The 19146-nt window shown below is 38.1% G+C and overlaps 3 protein-coding genes across 3 annotated transcripts in view; 1 reads left to right on the forward strand and 2 right to left on the reverse strand.

Annotated features, from left to right (window-relative positions):
- Positions 1-406: 406 nt before the first annotated feature.
- Positions 407-1594, reverse strand: LOC106071679 (uncharacterized). Its single transcript, XM_013231837.2, has one exon. The coding sequence runs from the start codon at positions 1592-1594 to the stop codon at positions 407-409; it is 1188 nt and encodes a 395-aa protein (XP_013087291.2).
- Positions 1595-7170: 5576 nt separating this feature from the next.
- Positions 7171-7872, reverse strand: LOC106071678 (uncharacterized). The gene has a single exon (XM_013231836.2). The coding sequence runs from the start codon at positions 7870-7872 to the stop codon at positions 7171-7173; it is 702 nt and encodes a 233-aa protein (XP_013087290.2).
- A 3982-nt stretch (positions 7873-11854) lies between these two features.
- Positions 11855-19146, forward strand: part of LOC106071677 (uncharacterized) — an 84893-nt gene continuing 77601 nt past the window's right edge. The window contains exons 1-2 of the mRNA XM_013231834.2: positions 11855-12202; positions 13507-13751. Coding sequence (XP_013087288.2) covers positions 11855-12202; positions 13507-13751 — 593 coding nt within the window. The remainder of the gene's footprint in view (positions 12203-13506; positions 13752-19146) is intronic.

Raw genomic sequence — 19146 nt, forward strand, 5'->3', positions numbered from 1 at the left:
TGTTTTCTTGTTATATCAAAAATGTGTCGCACTGATTTGTACCCTAAAGACGTGTCGTTGTGCCTCAGTGGTAAAGTGCTTGTCTTCCTAACCAATGGGACCCGGGTTAGAATCTAGGTGAAGATTGATATTTTTAATTTTGGTATTTTTAGGACGCCCCTGAGTCCATGCAACTTGAATGCAGTACCTGACGTTAGTTGGGGAAAGCAAAGGCGGTTTATAGTTGAGCTGGCCACATGGCACCCTCGTTAACCGTCGGCAATAGAATGCTTTTCATCATCTGCAATATATATAGCAAGATGTTAAAGTGATACTTTATTTTACCTTAAAAACTGTTCCACGTTACAACCTGCTAATCATAAGAAACAGTTCTGTGGACTCGGAAAAACTTTCACTTTCCAGTATTCTAAGATTTGAACAAAGACAAAAACACTAGTCTGTAGCTCTGGTTGCAGGTCAGATACACCAGAATGTTGACTGAACAGTTCACTATCTGCACCAGGTAAACAAAGTTGCCAAGAATGTTGCCCGTTGACGCTCTGGCTCCCCCTGGACGCAGTTCACGATCACTGTAGAAGGTAGTCATAGCCAGGAAGCGGAAAGCATCAGACAGAAAACATATAACGGCCAGGGTGTAGACCATCTTCACAAGGCGCAGATGTCGCGCGTTGAGTCCATTCTCTTCTAGTTTGCGTTTGTATCTCCCTGGTGGGTAAATATCATTGTCTAGTATCACTGTAACATTTTTATCCTTGACAATATTATTGCATGAAACATTTGCTGAAAGCACGGAGATTTCCGGATGAATTACTTGAAGATTTCGCGTTAATGTTTTCGTAACAGTTTTAAGCCCATTCTGTCTTCTAAACTTATTAGCTCTCTGAAGTCTATGGATCATCAACCCACTAGTTACCAATATCGTCAGCATGGCTACACAAGACAGGCATAGGTGGTTAAAGACCTGTAGATACTTCTCCAGCAAGAGTCTCGTGGGTCCAAAGTAGATAATGGACTGGGATATGTTAAATTTCGGATTGTAAATTATTCGGAACTCGGTAAATGCGAAGAAGAACATGTGCAATAGAAATGTACCGGTATATAGACACAGAAGGACCAATAGCGATGTTCTGAGATTGAAGATTGACTTGAAGTTGAAAGGAAGAACCACGCAGAGACATCTCTCGATGGCGATGAAGGCGGTCGTGTAGGTGGACAAGTCGTAGAAGCAGAACTGGCCCTGCACGAAAAGCCTCCACACGGACATGGGATCAATAAAATATTTCAATCCAGACATATCTGTCAGGGCATAGAAGAAAAAACAGGCAGCGGCCATCAAACCAAATAACAGAGAACCATTGTCTGAAAATGACAAAGACAGAAGGCAGACGGACACACAATCTTTGACGCCCTGCTTGAGGAACACTTTGGTGTTGATGAAGTTGAACACAAGTCCCAGGGATCCAAGAATTATAGAAAGGGCGGGAGATAAGTACTCTAGGACCAGTAGTACGTTGTTATTCATGACTGCTTGATGAGCAGCAGACGTCGTTGGTGACGTCGAGTTAGACCATGTTGCACTAGTACTTATAAACATATTTAATTCTTATCATTCCTACCAAGTATTTATTTTTTTTTTTAAATATTTGTTCTGTATCCTGTATTGCTATCAAAGTTCTAATAAGAAGTAGCTGCCCAATATAGGAGGCGCGGTGGCTGAGCGGTAAAGCGCTTGGCTTCCGAACCTGGGACCGGGGTTCGAATCCTGATGAAGACTGGGGATTTCTTAATTAGGGGATCTTCGGGCGCCTCTGAGTCCACCAGCTCTAATGGGTACCTGACATTAGTTAAGGATGAATAAAGGCAGTTGGTCGTTGTTCTGGCCACATGACACTGTGGGCCACAGAAACATATGACCTTTACATCATCTGCACTATGGACCACAAGATCTGAAAGGGGAACTTTACTTTACTTACTGTCCAATATACAAGAAGATTTCACATACACTGATAGGTCCAAACTTTAAACAATTAACAAATACAACTAATGAAGACAGTTACATTAGGACGTAAAGATTCTATTCTTAACCTAAAATTTAAAACAATCTATTTTGTACATCTACTGCCAACGGGGGCCTGTGTGGTATGCGCACTGAATCGTCGTTCGGATGGTCTCGATAGTCCCGGGTTCATATCCTGCCTACTGCCATCCACAAGTCACAAGTCACAATGAGGGAGATTTGGACTAAGAAATAAATTATCTTCCAACACCTGTAAAAATTTTACAGCTAATGTTATTATTTGTTCTGTCGCCTTTTTTTTTCAGAGTTAAAACTGCCAGGCTACGTGAATCAAAACGCGAAAATCTGAAAAGATAAAATCTGCATTAAATAATCTCTACTGTGAAGTCTATATAGAAGTGTTCTTTACGCACAGTATAATTACAGCTTGATATACGAACATAAACAATAAGATTTCGCCTTTCTTTTGTGTCACATTGTGAAACGAAAACATTATTTTAAAAAAAACATTACATTTGGTCGATTTTTCAGAATTAATGAAAGTTTTAATTACAGATGTATAATACTGCAAAACTTTTCTAAATAAAAATTAAATACATTTTTTATTTGAAGTAGAAACTATTATTTCTTCTATAAGAAAAAATAAATAGTTTAGGAGATAAAAAACTAAAAAAAAAATTTGGCTACAAATTTAGTTATACAAAAAATTTATTAACTCTTACAACAAAGGCTTATCTGATATCAGTGATATAATTATGGAAACTGTCGTCAGATTTTCTTTTCAAACTATTGTTCATTAGCAACCCTAGACGTGAGAGAGACAAAGAGATCAATAAGCCTGTTAAAACAAAACATTACATTGACTTGAGGAATTTCTTTTGTGTCGGAAGGAAAGCAAACAAAACTGTAATTATATTGCTAATTAATGCACATAGAAATATATTGCCTCTCCAACGTGGCTATTTTTATTCGCTTATTATTTATTTATCTATTCCGATAGTGAAAACAAAATTATCACTAGTCATTAGAGACTCGCTATTAAACAAAATATTTGAATGTTTTCAAACATAGAAACCCTGCTGTCTTGCGTAGTGCATATATGTCACCACCATACAGGTCGAGAATTTTTGGTTTCCCAGACCTATCGAGACGGAGATTAGAAAGTCTGGGGCAGTCAAACAGAATATGAGGAGCGGTTTCCTCTTCTTCCCCGCAGCGAGGGGGGGGGGCACCGTGAGTCAAGGTTTGGCCATAGACGTGACAAATATGAGCCAACAGGACAATGGCCCGTCCTGTACTGTGCTATAGCTCTCTCAGGCCTGGACAGCCCCCTCCACGGGGAAGTGCTGTCAGGGCGCCTCAGGTGCTTCCAGACTCGCGGACGTTTTTTGGACTTCAATACTGTGAACATATCTCTTCTGCTTATTTCATCTAGATTTTTGTCAAAGTTTATAGAATAATTCACTGTAGCGTGCCGACAAAATGATAGATCATCAAAAACTTTTTGTTTATTTTTTTTTTTTCATCTTTTATTAATAATAGTTTAAATACTAAATTTAGATTTAAACATTTTATTATTAAACATTTTATCAAGTAGAAACTGTGTTTCGTTATCTAAGCGTATACATTTTTCTGAGGTCAAATCTAATGCTATTTACATTTTTTGTGTGCGCAATCTAAGACTACTATAAACACTCTATTTAGGCACCAAAAAAAAAAGCATTACTTCGTATGTATTGTTTTAGTCTCATTTCAAATGTCAAGATGCATAAAATAGATCCACGAAGAACATAAGGAGTCATTGTCTCACGGGGATTGTATAGAAGCTGCGGTGGATAGTTAATGCCAGGTAAAATGGCTGCTCGGTCGTACGGTATGCGCGCTTGACTGTTGTTTGGTCGTCTTGATGGTCCCGGGTTCATACCAGCCCTCTGCCATCCCCCGTCATCCGGCGGGAGGTTAGGACTAGGAAGTACACTATCTTCAACTCTGAAGGGACATCCGAGGCATGTCAAACATTTTACATGACTTAAAACTTAATTATGAACAAATGGGAAACTAACTAAAGGTGATATAGGAGATTTAATACCAAGATCAACTGTCACATATTGAGAAAGGGTTATAGGTTAAAGGTCAATTCTTTTTATTTAGTTGGCAACATGGAAGTTTAATTTAGCATCCTTGGCATTATCTAGTTTATCGTTAAAATCTCCAATAATATTCAAATATATCATACAGCATTTAGCACTTGTTGGTGGTTGACGCGAAGCACCTAACTCTGGTAGACAACTAAACCGCTTTAGGCGTATTAAATCTTAACTAATAAACTTGAAATAACTAAAGTAACTTCCTTGCGAACAATACTAAATACACATTTTATTATAATAATAATATATAATATCAGGTGACAGAGCCTCGCTCGGATGAATAATTTGTCAAGGAAGGATATATACCCGAAGTCATGTTGGGAATATGGTTGTAATTACGAAAATGAACGATCGGGTAAAGACTATCAATCCGAAGAGTTGCTTTTTCGTTCTGTCAGTTCTCAATGTAATTGTACATGGCGATTAGAATAGAAAGTCCCCCCAACAGTAGGCCTATAGAAAACCACAGCTCACGTCTTAACGTTTTACATTGCTTCTTTCGTGTAAAACTTTTGGGCTATTATAGGCTTGGAAGAAAGTCTTTGCAGTATAACTTATAAAATGGTTACTTTCTGACATTTAATACTGCAATTAATATATTCATTTTGGCTCTGAGACATGGACACTTTACAGAAAACAACTAAGACTTCTTGAGTGCTTTCACCAAAAATGCTTGCGCTCCATCATGGACATACGGTGGCAGGACCGCACTACAAACAGCGATGTCCTAGCCAACGCCGGTATGGACAGTATAGAGGGACTTCTTATGGTCCGACAGTTGCATTGAGTAGGGCACGTATCCCGTATGGTAGACGAACGTATGCCAAAGGCAGTCTTTTTTTTTGGTGAGCTAAAAGGTAATCGAGGTCACTCACGAAGGCCGCGGGATACACATTTGAAACCAAAAGATAATCTGCTGCCGAGGACAAACGCAGACGGAGAACAAAAAATCTAAATCGACCACTTGCGGACAATGGATATGCTTGCCCTGAATATGGCAAAATATGTCGGTCACAGCTGGGGCTGCGCAACCACGGGAAATATTGAATTTCCTTATTAATTTTTCAGACTCGAAGACAAGCCTTATTATTATGGCTTTAGTAAGAATCAATAAGTGATGCAAAATCTCTACGTTATAGTGTAAAACGTGTACCTAGTAACAAAGTAAAATCGCGCATTTTTTCCTAAGAGACTTAAAAACATCGCGTTAGTATTATTAAAGAAGCGTTATTGTGAGGCATCTCTGTTACTCCGACAACCTTTCATCTTACTAAAATAAAAAAGATTGCCAAAAATATGTTCGTCCCCCAAACTTATCAACCTCTCTTTAAAGCAATGCGTCATTTGATACTATGCTTCCCAGATAATGTGAAGTTATCTACCGCTTTAAGGGATGTCTATGCGCGGTGATCTTTGGGCTGAGTAGGTTTTATTGGGTGACTTCTGAAACATGACTTCTGTTTTACCGAGGTTTATAGGTTAACCAAAAAAAAGCAGCAGCGTGATGAAAATTCGTTGACCGCGAGCTGGATATCATCAGGGCCAGCCTTAGGCCTATGCTGCCACAGTAGACACCGAAGGTTCAAAAGCCCCGCGCTAATTCTAGGTGTAAATTATTAAATTAAACTATTATAATTTATAATAGGGTTCCCGTGGCCTCCTTGTTTTCAAGGAGCTCCTAGAAATCTCCTGAAATTTATAAAAATGTCCTTAAAAAGACAAAATTGTCTTTTTGGGGTGTCAATCAATATGGTAAACTCCAGTCCTACGCGTAATATAAAAAAACGGCATCGTCAGCTTTCATTTAATAAAAATGTAATGCAAATACGAATTTATTTTCTAATACAAAATTTTATTTTCACTTATTATCCTTATCCCTACCCTTACTGGTCCGCGCGCAATCCATTTCAAATAGGGCCCCGCAAATATTAGGGACGGCCCTGGTTGTGCAAGTAAGGCAAAGATAAGCTGTGTTATGACCATTCCTATGTTTTGGTATTGGACAGCAGACTTCGAAGCTTAAACACATTTCAATAATTCACCAGCAAAATAACAAAGTAAAAGCTACCTACTGGTGTACGCAGTTAAAGTGTAAACAATTTATAAAGCCTTTAAAACACAATAACTAATTATACATTAAGATATTTAATTTCATTATTTTTCTTCCATAGTTTCATAATGGCTCAATGTACAATAAGATGGTGCGCAAATGTTTAATTAAGCCAATAGAATCATTCAAACTTGTTCTTGTTTGCGAAGAAATGTCTTAGTGTACTGCTGTGAGCCGAGTGACCTAAGCGGTGTCAAGCTTTTTTCCCATTGACGTCATATAGAAAATTTCATTCATAAAACATTCTAGCCAAAATTAATTTTTCGATAATGAGCCATTTTCAAACCGATATAACCGTCGACCTCGAGTTTTCCCGATGTGACCAATGAGCTGAGATTTTTTTTCTCACTATTATGCACATACCGGGAAATTTTAAAGAAAATCGTTAGAGCCGTTTTCGAAATAAAATTTATATATATATATAAATATATATATACATTATACATACATACATACATACATACATACACGAGTTGCTCGCATAAGAGTATAGGATAGACAAAATCAAGTTGATATGAAATAAAAATAAATGTACTAGAATTTAGTCACAATATTTTATTTTACTAAAATGTAACTCACTACTACAACACAGCTTTCCAATTTCACGTTCTGGAGTTGTCTACCCTAACTAAGAGCTAATGACGACAATGCCACCGATGTTGCATCATTCACAACCAATCGCTAACCTCTTCCCACCATCACCATAGAAACACACACACACACACATTCCATAACAAATAGGAAACACTCTACTGAAGATAAGGCATGTCAATCAAAGGAATAACATATAATGGTTTTTTAATATATTTCTTGGTTGTTGGAATAATTGTGCACTGCATCATTTGTATTGTGAGTTCTTGCATTAAATGAATGTAATTCCTAATTCTACATTTGAGCTACGATCGATTGCAGTTTCTTTTGGCTTGCCGTGTCACGAGACTGTGAGAGCGACAAGATCCAAGTTGATACGATGTTTTGGGCTTTTTGGATTGCAATACAAACAGGGAGAAGAAGATCTGCCTGTAGCTCTGGTTGCACGTCAGGTAGACGATTACGTTCACAGAACAGTTCACGATCTGCACCAAAAAGACCAGGGCGCACAAGACGTTGAACGCCAAGACTTTGGACCCGCCCTGACGCATTTCCGCATCAGCGTAGAACGAGGTCATGATCGTAAAACGCAGAGCGTCGCAAAGAAAACAAATAATGGCCAGGATGTAAACCATTTTCGCTACGCGCATAGTTCTTGCGCTAACTCCCTTGTAGTCTTCTTTAGATTTAATACGAATCGATGTATGCCCATTTTTGGGATGCTTGTCTCTGATGTGTTTGTGATTGACAGTATCAGTTGTGGGATTTTCCGAAGAGATGGCACCTTCTTGTTCAGCTACTTCCTGTAAATCTGCTGCTTTTGGCGATGTCTGTGCTACACACTTCTTCATAAAATTATTAGACTTTATAAGTCCTTTGATCATTACGACGGTCGTGATTAGTATCACAAGCAAGGCAAAACATGGTAGGCAAAGGTGGTTGATGATCTGCAGGTATTTCTCCAGGAGAAGCCGCAGCGGGCTGTAATAGATGAAGGACTGGGACATGTTGAACTTAGGGTTGTACAATGTTCGAAACTCGGTGTACGCAAAGAGAAAGACGTGGAGAAAGAAGGTTCCAGCGTACAAAGAGAGAAGGATGAATAGAGAATTTCTTAAAGTGAAGATTGACTTGAATTTAAAAGGCATCATTACACAGAGACATCTCTCTATGGCTATAAATGCAGTCGTGTAGGTGGACAAGTCATAGAAGCAGAACTGACCCTGCACCAAGAGCAACCACACCGACATGGGGTCCACGAAAAATGTCGTTTCCCCCCCTGACACCGTCATCGCTTTAAAAATTCGGCACCCTGCTGCCATCAACCCGCAGCAGAGAGAGCCGTTGTCCGTGAGTGACAAGGACAGGAGACAGATGGTGACACAATCCTTGACCCCTTGCTTGGTGAAGACTTGAGTGTTGATGACGTTAAAAATAAGACCGGCCGTCCCCAAGACGATAGAAACACCGGGCGATACATATTCTAATACCAGCAACAATTCCTCGCTATTATCTATCTGATAATGTGCGGACGTGGTCGAGGCTGTACTGTTCAAGTCCCACATGATTGTATCGCTCATATTGGCGGTACCGTTTAGCATAGTTGATAAATCAGGTCTAAATTGAAAATTGTAAAACTAAATATTTAAATAAGTGAAACCAAGATTTTGACTTATAATAAAAGACTACTCAAAATGACTTTTAAAACCATTCACCACCTACAAGGGCCGAATTACCTGGCTAGTATTAAGCTTCAAATCTTTCTGTTACCGGGCTAAAGATATTCAGAGGGTATAAAAAACTACTAAATTTAAGTAAACAGTTAGTTTTATTGCTTGAGGATAACAGTAAAAGTTGTAATGGAAGAAGAAAAAAACAAATTTGTTTTCCATTCCTAGAAAGTATCAGATTATTGAGCCAACATTTCAAACGCATATATTTAAACTTGTTCGTATTTCACAAGGTTTGTGTTTCTTCTTTTTCAAACGACAATCAATTAGACAAAATGTTGATTTTCAATACTATAACCATAATCAAGCTAATATTATAAACGTATCTAGACAAACAAAACAAACAAAATAAAACAAACATTGTTTTAAAGATAATAATCCTTGTTACAGGTTTTGCACTAATTAAAGTAATAGCTATCAATTTTTTCCCAGTGTCTAGATCTCAACAACAAAAAAGAAATCGAACTTCAGATCAATTATTGTTAACGTTTTCCAAAATGTATTTGTAACAAACAAAAAATTGTAATTAGTTGCAAAATGCAAGTACATATATTGTAGTATGTAATCATTGAGAAAGGGAGATCGTAGATGTTATAGATCATGATAGCCAATTATAAATTTTTACAGTTACTGTGATTGTCTTTTGTAAATACAAATAATTCATGCTTAAATTTGCGCAAATAGAACTAAATGAATGAGATAGTTAATGGATCAGGTCATGACACGAACGCTTCACAATTTATTGGGAAGCAATTATTTAGACCTAAATAAACAGATTAAGCGAGACGCTCAATTTAAGGAGGCAAAGATGGATTTGGTGATTTAAATTTTAAAGGTGAGTGAATTTGTGTTTATCTTGTTGTTGTCACGCAAGGGTTCTCATAAAGTTTGAATGAGAGAAAGCGTCACAATAACATGCATCTTGACTAATTGACGATTTCTTCCTATGGCGAATAGCTAGCCATTTTGTGTATCCAAAGTTCAGAATGTAGGAATTTTTTTTATCGTCTATGTACTTTAAACATTTTCTTATCAGCTTTCATATTTTTCAAGTGAAAAAATGAGTGGACACAAATGTCGAAAACGGCTCTAACAATTTTCCTAGAGATTACAAGCAGATTGACCACATGGAAAAACTTTGGTTTGACCGTTATAATTATTCAAAGAGTAATAAAAATTAAAATAAAAAAAGTGTTCTGTTTTTATTTCTCTGTATCCCTTTCTCTTTATTGCTGCCTAATTTTATGACATAAAGAATTTAAATTGTATCTAAAAATAAAAATGGAGAGTAATGTTTTAAAATCTATCGTAAAAATCTATAGATATGTTGATAGAGTGAATAATGACTCTAGGTCCTAACACAGATAATAAGTCTACAGTCTTTTTGTATAAAAGCTTAAAACTTTCAAGTAACCTAATTTCGCTGTTTAGATTTTACTAGGGTTAGGAAAGGAAAGAATGGGTCCTTTTGTGTCATCTTATCTTCCTGGTAGGCCCTAAACTCTTGTGCATGATGAGATATTTGTAAGCGCTTCTGCTAAAATTAACGTTATTCGATACTTTGCTTAACCTTAACGATGTTCGATACTTTGTTTCACTTCAGTGCTACTCGATACTTTATGTAAACTTAACGTTATTCCATACTTTTTTAAAAGTTAACGCTATTCAATATTTTGTCTAAGCTGACATTTATTCGATACTTTATTTCAACTTAACGTTATTCAATCCTTTGTTTAAACTTAGCGTTTTTCGATACTTTATTTAAATTTAACGCTATTCGATACTTTACTTAAACTTAACTTAATAGTATACTTTGAGTAGAGTTACACTGCTCTATTGATTTGTTTGACAGTCTTCAGACGTTTCTTTAGATTTGAATATTATAACACCCGGCATCTGGCAGTGTTCGAACCCGAGTTCACCGATACGAAAGTCAAGAGCGAATACGACACAACCAGGCATCTATAACGTTTTCGGCATGCGGGTCATAAAGCTTTCCCACATGGTGTCATGGACCATGATGGACCACGTTGCCTTCAAAATAAAATTTAAAAAAGCCAGTCAAACAGAACCGAGCCTGGGGGCTACTTTATTGCACTGTGGGAAGACGTTTTGAAAGACGGAATAGGATGCACGGGCCTCATCTCATCTCTGCCTGTGGTCCCTTCTGGGGCATAGGCCACCAGCTAGCTTCATCCAGGCATCTTGGTTCTGGGCGAGTTTCTCCAACTGTCACACGAGCTGGACATTACTGGTCTACATGACATGATCAACAAATGGAAGTCTACAGGACGTGATACTCTCTAGTTTCAATAGATATAACTGTGTATTTCAGGAAACATTGATGGTCTACATGACATGATCAACAAATGGGGGTCTATAAGACGTGATACTCTCTAGTTTCAAGATATATAACTGTGTATTTGGGGAAACATTTTGATGAATTGTTTTCGTTTTGACCATTCAAGTCGCACATTCCAAAGGCAAAACCGTTTGGGCGAACACGGTTTTCGAAAACGGCTCTAACGATTTTCCTAGAAATTCAACAGTGGGTGTATATCGTTTGTAAGAAATTTCTAGCTCGTTGGCAACCCTGGGAAAAACTCTAGTTTTACCGTTATCATTTGTTAAAGTATAAAAAATTTACTTTAAACATGGTTAGTGAACTAAAAAATAGCCTACTTATCTTAAAAAGACTCTATATCTTCGGGTACTTTAAACATTTCGCGCAACGTTTTCTAAGTCTAGATCTAAAGGCCAGACATTGGAATAGTATAAAGTCTAGTAAATTTCAACATTCTCTTAACCAGGATGCTTTCTCGGGGGGAGGGGGGGGGAGAAAGGGGCGGATTAAAAAATTGTTCTTTTTTTGTTAAAACTCTATTGGTCATTACGAAAAAAACATCGTTCTATAAGTTATATAAAGGCGGTATTGTCTTTAGAGAAAATAATTTCATATGTTTATCTTGTTTCAAACAAAAAAAAAGTTAATCTTCTAGAAGTTTTCAAGTGAAGACAGAAAATGTTAGTCTAGCAAAAATAAACCTACGAATAAGCCAGTTGCGTGTTTTTCTTATATTAAGATTGCTTTCATTATTTTCAATTTTTATCTCATTCACCGGGAAAATGAATCGTATTTTTATTTCTCAAAACGAAAATTGGTTCAAATAAATTTGAATAAAGGTCGCATATACGTGACGAAACCTGTAAAATACATGATACATACTTAGCGCATTAGTAGCGCACATCTGAAATAAACATGATACAAAGAAAACACATAGCTGGCAAATACCTTGCACATACTAGCTACTTACCTGGCAAATACCTGGCGCATACTAGCTACTTACCTGGCAAATACCTGGCGCATACTAGTTACATACCAGGCCAATACCTGGCACATACTAGATACTTACCTGGCAAATACCTGGCACATACTAGTTACATACCTGGCCAATACCTGGCACATACTAGATACTTACCTGGTAAATACCTGGCACATACTAGTTATATACCTGGTAAATACCTGGCACATACTAGCTATATACCTGGTAAATACCTGGCACATACAAGTTGCATATCTGGCAAATACCTGGCACATTGCTACCTGGCAAATAGCTGACACATATAGTCACAGATCTGTCACATATCTTCCACATACTCTGTCTGTATAGCAATAGATGGCATTGGGCGAGTAGGTCATTAATGTGTCCAACGCCATTTTTCTTAGTAAGTCCAGAGTGTGTCGTTTTGTGGCCCCCTCCAACCCGTGTATCTACCATACACAAACTGTATACAAAGTGCAATGGAGCTGTCGTGTCATGACCTACAGATATGAAAAGCTGCACTCTTTATTTTAAGTCTATCCTACTTCTAAAGCCTTTAAGTTTATGAAAACTTGGATTGTAATGGACCTCATTCACCAATCGAAAACAAACAACATTTAGCCACATGATAATATTGATAAAACAATGAAAAAAGCGTATCACGTGACAGCCTTTATGGATTGCGTAATTTGTATAGAAGAGATAGAGTATCACTTGGCTAAATGTTGTTTGTTTACGATTGGTGAATGAGGTCCATTAGAGACCGAAATGTCGTAATAGGTATTTCGATGTATCACGTGATACAAGAAAGTTTATTGTCAAGGTCGAGGAAAGTTCAAAAACGCAAAGCTCAAGCCAGAACCAAAAAAAAAAACCCCAAGCAAAGACGAATGCTAGAAACTTGATCGAAATTCTTTACCAGGGAAGCTCAAATTGCTTTTTTTTTTTGTTCAATTACTCGCAATGTTTTGTTTGTTAATGCATTTTTTTGTGTGTGATATATATCAATGTATACATTCTGGTTGTTCGTGTCTCAAACCTTGAATAATCTCCTAAATCACAAGTCACTGCTGTAACGATAGACCGGACAGGACAGACAGTCAGACGATCTAACAATTTACTCTTACAGACAAGATACAAGACATGGATCACATCCAGAAAGAGGCACAAGAACTCCTTTGATCCTTTGGACATCAAATCCTTACATACAAACCAACTTTCTGATGCCAACTTCACATGTAAGGTTTGAGTGTCCTCCGCATCGGGAAAAGTAAATTAAAATTCTACTTTCCCCTTGCGACCTATGTAAAGGTCATCTGTTTCTGTGGCCAGCACAACGACCAACGGACTTTACTTTTCCCTAACTAATGCCAGGTACCCATTAGAGCTGAGTGGACCATCTAAAGATACAGAAAAAAAAAAAATCTTCTACAGGATTCGAACCCGGGACACCCGGTTCGGAAGCCAAGCGCTTTATTGCTCAGCCACCGCGCCGCCTACGTAGCTCTACAATTATTACCACAAAAAGTCGTCTAGCACGAAAACGAAACTATTTCTGTCATGTCTTTGTTGTTTTCTGTCCCTGCAGATCACAGTATTCTTAACCTACGCCTGCAGCTTCACTTCTGTATGGTTCATCGTCCTTGTGTCTCATGAGAACTATGTTCGCATCGCCCAGCCACAGCTGGTCCCAACAGTCTGCACGCCAAGGCGTGCGGCGACCAACATCTCTATCGTCCTGCTCAGCGCAGCTGTCATCTACAATGTATATCTGTGGACCACGGAGGTTACCCCAAGCGAGGACGGCTCTAAGCTTTGTATGGCCCTGGCCAGGTTAGTGTTTGGCTAATATTATCAATTTATATCTATCCTTATGTTTTCAAATTTGAAGAGGGCGATTATATTTTTGTATCTTAATTAAAATAGTAAAAATGAATTTCTCCCTTTCAGACCCTTCGGTCTAAGAGACAGTTGAAGTAAAGATCATCTGTTTATGTGGCCCACGGTTAAAAAGGGTGTCATGTCGCCAGCACAACGACCAACCGCCTTTACATTTCCCCAACTAATGTCAGGTACCCATTAGAGCTATGTATCCCAGTCTTCAAAAGGATACGAACCCTACAGTATATAAGTAAAATAAAATTTAAAAAATCATTAAGACTTTTAAAATAAATAATACCGTTGTTTTATTGCATAAAATTTAAAAATCTCAATAATATCGCCACACGTCGTGCTTTCTGTGCAACAAGGGTATCAATAACATCATCTTATCTTATGTAATACAGACGTTACTTCCAAAAGAAGATGATTGATTGGTGTTGATTTAGAGCCATTTATTATTACAGTTTGTTCTCTCCCAATCAGATAATCATTAATCCACTGATAATAATAATAATTATAGCTTTTATATAGCACTAATTTCGTGCTTATAGCATGCTCAGAGCGCTATGTTACAATCTCATTTGTGGACCAGTGGGGGGGGGGGGGTATCTGGGGGTAGGTTTTCCGTGCTGCATTTGGGCGTACAGTAAACACAACTCTGAACGAGTCGGGTGTCGAACTTCGAGCCCCCTTCATAGGTAGCCAAGACAAGTCGAGTTAAAGCGTACTTAGCCTCTAGACCACGCTTCCCGCATGATACAAGCATGATACAAGCATGATACAAGCATGATACAATGAACCATCAATGCCAAAATATTTTAATTTTTAAGCAAGCTGTGGTGGTGAAGGGCCTTGGAAAAGTCTAATAGGATGAGATAATGTATCTATCAATGCCGTCTAGTATAGCAAGATTGCGTGGCAGTGGCGTAGTATTTAAGATTTGATATAAAAAAAGAATTAGGACATTTATTTCGGGGAGCCTTAAGTGGAGGCCAGGAGGTGGGGGGCTTTCGACTTTGGACCCCCCTTCCCCCACCCTAGCTACGCCACTACATGATGCTGTAAAAATTTACCTATGGAATTCCGTACCCTACGGCTCGAAATAATAATTCAGCTTATTTATACTTGTGGTGTTCAGTCTTTAACTGGTGGTTTTAGGACGAAAAGCTGATAGTGGAAATAGAGCAATGGCATGGTGGATGTCATTTATCATTTCGGGTCTAGGATTAAGCGGAAAAAAAACAGCGAAATAAAAAAAAAAACTTTAAAAAAGCTTATGTAAGGGGAAAAACTCCACAAGTACAACTATGAATCTCAATAATGTAAACGTTATTTCCCTTATTCGATTTAAAAAAAAAAATAATTTCCATTAACTAATTGACAAATGGATTAATTTTTTTATTGATTCATATTCTGTTATCGTACAATGAATAATTGTTTAAATTTTCAGCTTGATCCATAATGGATGTGGGAGAAAAAAATGTGTACAATCTTCTAACCCTAAATATTTAGCCAAATATGTAAATACTGAAGGATTAATTTCCCTTCTTGGTATCAAACAAAATAATTAATCATTTCTAGTAATTAATTGACTAATTTGTTAATTTTTTTCAAATTGATTCAAGTCTTGTCTATGCCAACGAATAATGGGTGTGGGAGAAAAAAACGAGTGCAAACTTTTTACCAGACAGAAAGAGTTAATTGAAGCTTTGTGAATAACCGTAAATGGCCCCCTAAATTGACGCTACGACACTAATACAAGGGGAAGAAAAACTCAAAAGATTATATATATATATAGACTAGATGAAAACCAAGTTTCTTGTTTCGCCCGACCAATGTTTCTCTGGGTCAACGTGGCGCTCGAGTGGAAACGGTCGTTACAGGAGACAGGCCAATAGGGAAGAAATAAAAGATGGGGGTGCCTAAGGGCCGAGTCCATTGCTCTGGTGAGAAAGGAAGAAGGCCCAAACAAACAAGTCACTATCCACACAGCGTTCCTAGAAGGGCCGTTTTTATGGCGCACACCGGCACGGCTGATATGGTACAGAGAAGAAATGTGGGGGGGGGGGGGAAATTTCGCCGGTGTGCTTGGACACTGGCCTCTCTTCTAATCTAATATCAGCCACCGGCGATGGGGATGTAACAATTTGCATCTGCTTTGATCTTTCCAAGACAGAAGTTTGTTCAGACGGGCAAACGGAGACAAGCTTCCATAGGCCTGGAGTGCCAAGAGTCATAGACTCAACTCTTAGGACAAGCTTCCATAGGCCTAGAGTGCCAAGAGTAATAGTCTCAACTCTTATGACAAGCTTCCATAGGCCTAGAGTTCCAAGAGTCCTAGACTCAACTCTTGGGACAAGCTTCCATAGGCCTCGAGTTCCAAGAGTCTTAGACTCAACTCTTAGGACAAGCTTCCATAGGCCTAGAGTTCCAAGAGTCATAGACTCAATTCTTAGGACAATGACTAAGTTTTATGGTTCGCACATCATACTTTGTCTTCTTTTATTTCTTACATCAGCTCATTATTTTCATGTACTGGATGACATTCTTCAACAAAGTCAAAAAATGGAGATCTAGGTTTTAAAAAGTTAAATTCATCACCACATATTAGATCTAGTCTGTTGACTTTCTATTTTGTGTACGGCTTCTGGTGCTTTTTTTGTTTTTTTTTGTTTTCGGGGGGGGGGGGGGGGGGGGCAGAGGGTGGTTACGTTTTCCACCATTCACATTTCCTGATGTATTGAATTGACGCCGAAGTAGTTCCATTGAATAGCTACTTCCGGCTGAGTGGGAGTGTGAATCATAAGCAGGAAATGGTTACGGAGGAAGTCGGGAGTCGGGAATGGGGAGGAGACGACAATGTGATGACACACGTCTGTAGAAAACACATGATACTCAAGACATCTACACATCTGAACATTTCTATCAATAGATTTAACAATGAGATATATCGAGCCAATTTGATACGTCCCTAGTTCAAAGGCTATGTCAGAAAGATCATAAGCTTTTCATTAATCTCGTCCTACTTAGTTTCTTTAACTCTTTCTCTCCTAACTGACGATACCAACGTTGATTCCACCAGAATGTGATAAATAATTACGGAGAGAAAGAGTTAATATTGCAAAATGGATAAGTTGAGAACCATTATAGTTTCTAACAATAGTCCATTTCTGTAAGCAGAGGCAAAATATTCAGTTTTAGCAGCCCCTGAAAAGGGAATTAGTTTCATGTGGTCTGTCTGTCATTCAATCTGTACGTCCCGTTTAGATCTCAGAAACTAGAAAAGATTTTGAAAATCCGATATCATGATATTTTAGATATTTCAAAGTTCTGATGCAGCGGTTACATTTTTATTTTCTGAAAGCGAAAAGTTAAATTTTTAAAATCAACAATGCAAGCAGTTTATTTTCATAAAAACACACCATTTTTAAAACTATCACTTTTAATAGTAAAAAAACACGTGATGATATTTAATAACGTACCACAACCTCGGATATACATTTCTTTACACATTTATGAAAAAGTTTTAGATTGTTTTGTCCGAATGATGTGTTTACTTGTGTGTTAAAATTTCTTCTTTGACGAGTTTAAAGTAGAATGGCGTAAAGATCAACTCAGGCGCCATTTCGCATAGAGGAAAGTAAATGGCAGCAGATGACCTCTGAAAGAGACAGCAGAAGAGCTCTCACATCATGGGCGTAGCCAGGATTTTTTTTTCGGGAGGGGCTTTGGGGGGGGATACCCCCCCCCCACGCGGAAAAAAATTATATATGTGTGTGTGTACATAATTAATCTTTATGACATTCTGACCCTTTCGGAAGACGTTTATTGTTTATTTTAGACTCCCCGCCCTTACTAGCAAGGGGGTCTGGGGGAGCTCGCAACGCTCCCCCAGCGCGGGGCGAAGCCCCGCCGCCGAGCACTATTTCTGGTATTGAAAGCCAACAAAATGCATATTCTGAGCTATCTACAGTGCATTGTCTTGCTATTAAAAAGTTTTATTTCAAAAAGCTAATATGCTATTCTTACTGACTTAGACCCTCTCGCGCCGTTCGGCGCATTTTCCGGAAAGCTGTTTCCGCAACTCTTATTTTGCGTAATTCATTTTGTCGGAGAACATGTCCCGCAAAACCTCGTGCGACGCTCTGTCACAACCTTACTAAGGGTTCGACTCCCAGTTCGGCATATGATTTCTTTGATTTAGACCCGATCTCTATGACTGACTCCTAAAATCTGTCTTAGCCATCTTTGTTGAGCCACATTTAATGTTTTTCAATTTCGGCAGAAGACTATTCACACTTTATTAATGGAGCCCAAGCCACTGGTAGAAATGTGTAACCTTTCTTGACTACGCTTTTGGAATTACATGCCTGTATTTCGCTTTAGATTTTATATCGAAAAGGAAAGTTTTTTCGTCAAATCATCTGTTGAGGGGTTAAACCAAAAAATCTCTGGAGTTTTTTTGTTTTTTTTTTAAATTCAAAACCCCATTTAGCTACCATCATAGAATTTGGTGACTGTAGTTTGCTTTAAAATAACATTGAAGAGAGAGGTTTTCAACTCTAAATGCTCTGTAGGGGAATTTTAAACTCAAAACCATCTGGAGGGGTTTTTAACTTTAAAGAAAAAGCCATCTGGAGGAGGGGATTTAAACTCAAAACCCCTTTGACTACGCTCATAGATTTTATAGTGTGTAATTTGCTTTTTTTTTTTTTTTTATATTGAAGAGGTACTTTTTAGCTTCAAACCCCAACTGGAGGGGGGAAGGGTTAAACTCAAAACCCTTTTGGCTACGCTCATAAAATTTTGAATGAGTAATTTGCTTTTTTATATTGAAGAGGGGTTTATCGTAAATTTTGGAGGGGGTTTTAAAATCAAAATCTTCCTTAATTGTGATGTTGGAATTTGGGGATTGCTGTTTGCATTTTTTTTGTTTTGTTTTATAGAAGAGGGGATTTAACTGCAAAAACCTCTGGTAGGGGTTTAAAACTCAAAAACCCCTGTAGGGGGTTTTAAACTCAAAGCCCCTGGTAGGGGGTTTTAAACTCAAAACCCCCCTGGTAGAGGGATTTGTATCTCAAAACCCCCTGATAGGGTTTTTTAATATCTCAAAACCCCCTGGTAGGGGGGTTTAAACTCAAAACCCCCTGGTACAGGGTTTTTAACTCAAAACCCCCTCGGTTGTGCTGTGGTAAGTGATGATTTAGTATTACAATCTCACCTAAAATAAACAAAATGAAAGCAAAAATCAGGCACTTAATTCCGTTCCCCCCCCAGGGGGGGGGGAATTTCATTTGGGGGGGGGGTTTGAACCCCAAGAACCACCCCTGGCTACGCCCATGTCTCA

The sequence above is a fragment of the Biomphalaria glabrata genome, chromosome 15 (genome assembly GCF_947242115.1).
Source record: "Biomphalaria glabrata chromosome 15, xgBioGlab47.1, whole genome shotgun sequence".
NCBI classification, from domain to species: Eukaryota; Metazoa; Mollusca; class Gastropoda; family Planorbidae; genus Biomphalaria; species Biomphalaria glabrata.

What these genes read in the sequence shown, in the direction of transcription:
- LOC106071679 (XM_013231837.2), bottom strand. Translation starts at nt 1,594, where the DNA reads ATGTTTATAAGTACTAGTGCAACATGGTCTAACTCGACGTCACCAACG.
- LOC106071678 (XM_013231836.2), bottom strand. Translation starts at nt 7,872, where the DNA reads ATGTCCCAGTCCTTCATCTATTACAGCCCGCTGCGGCTTCTCCTGGAG.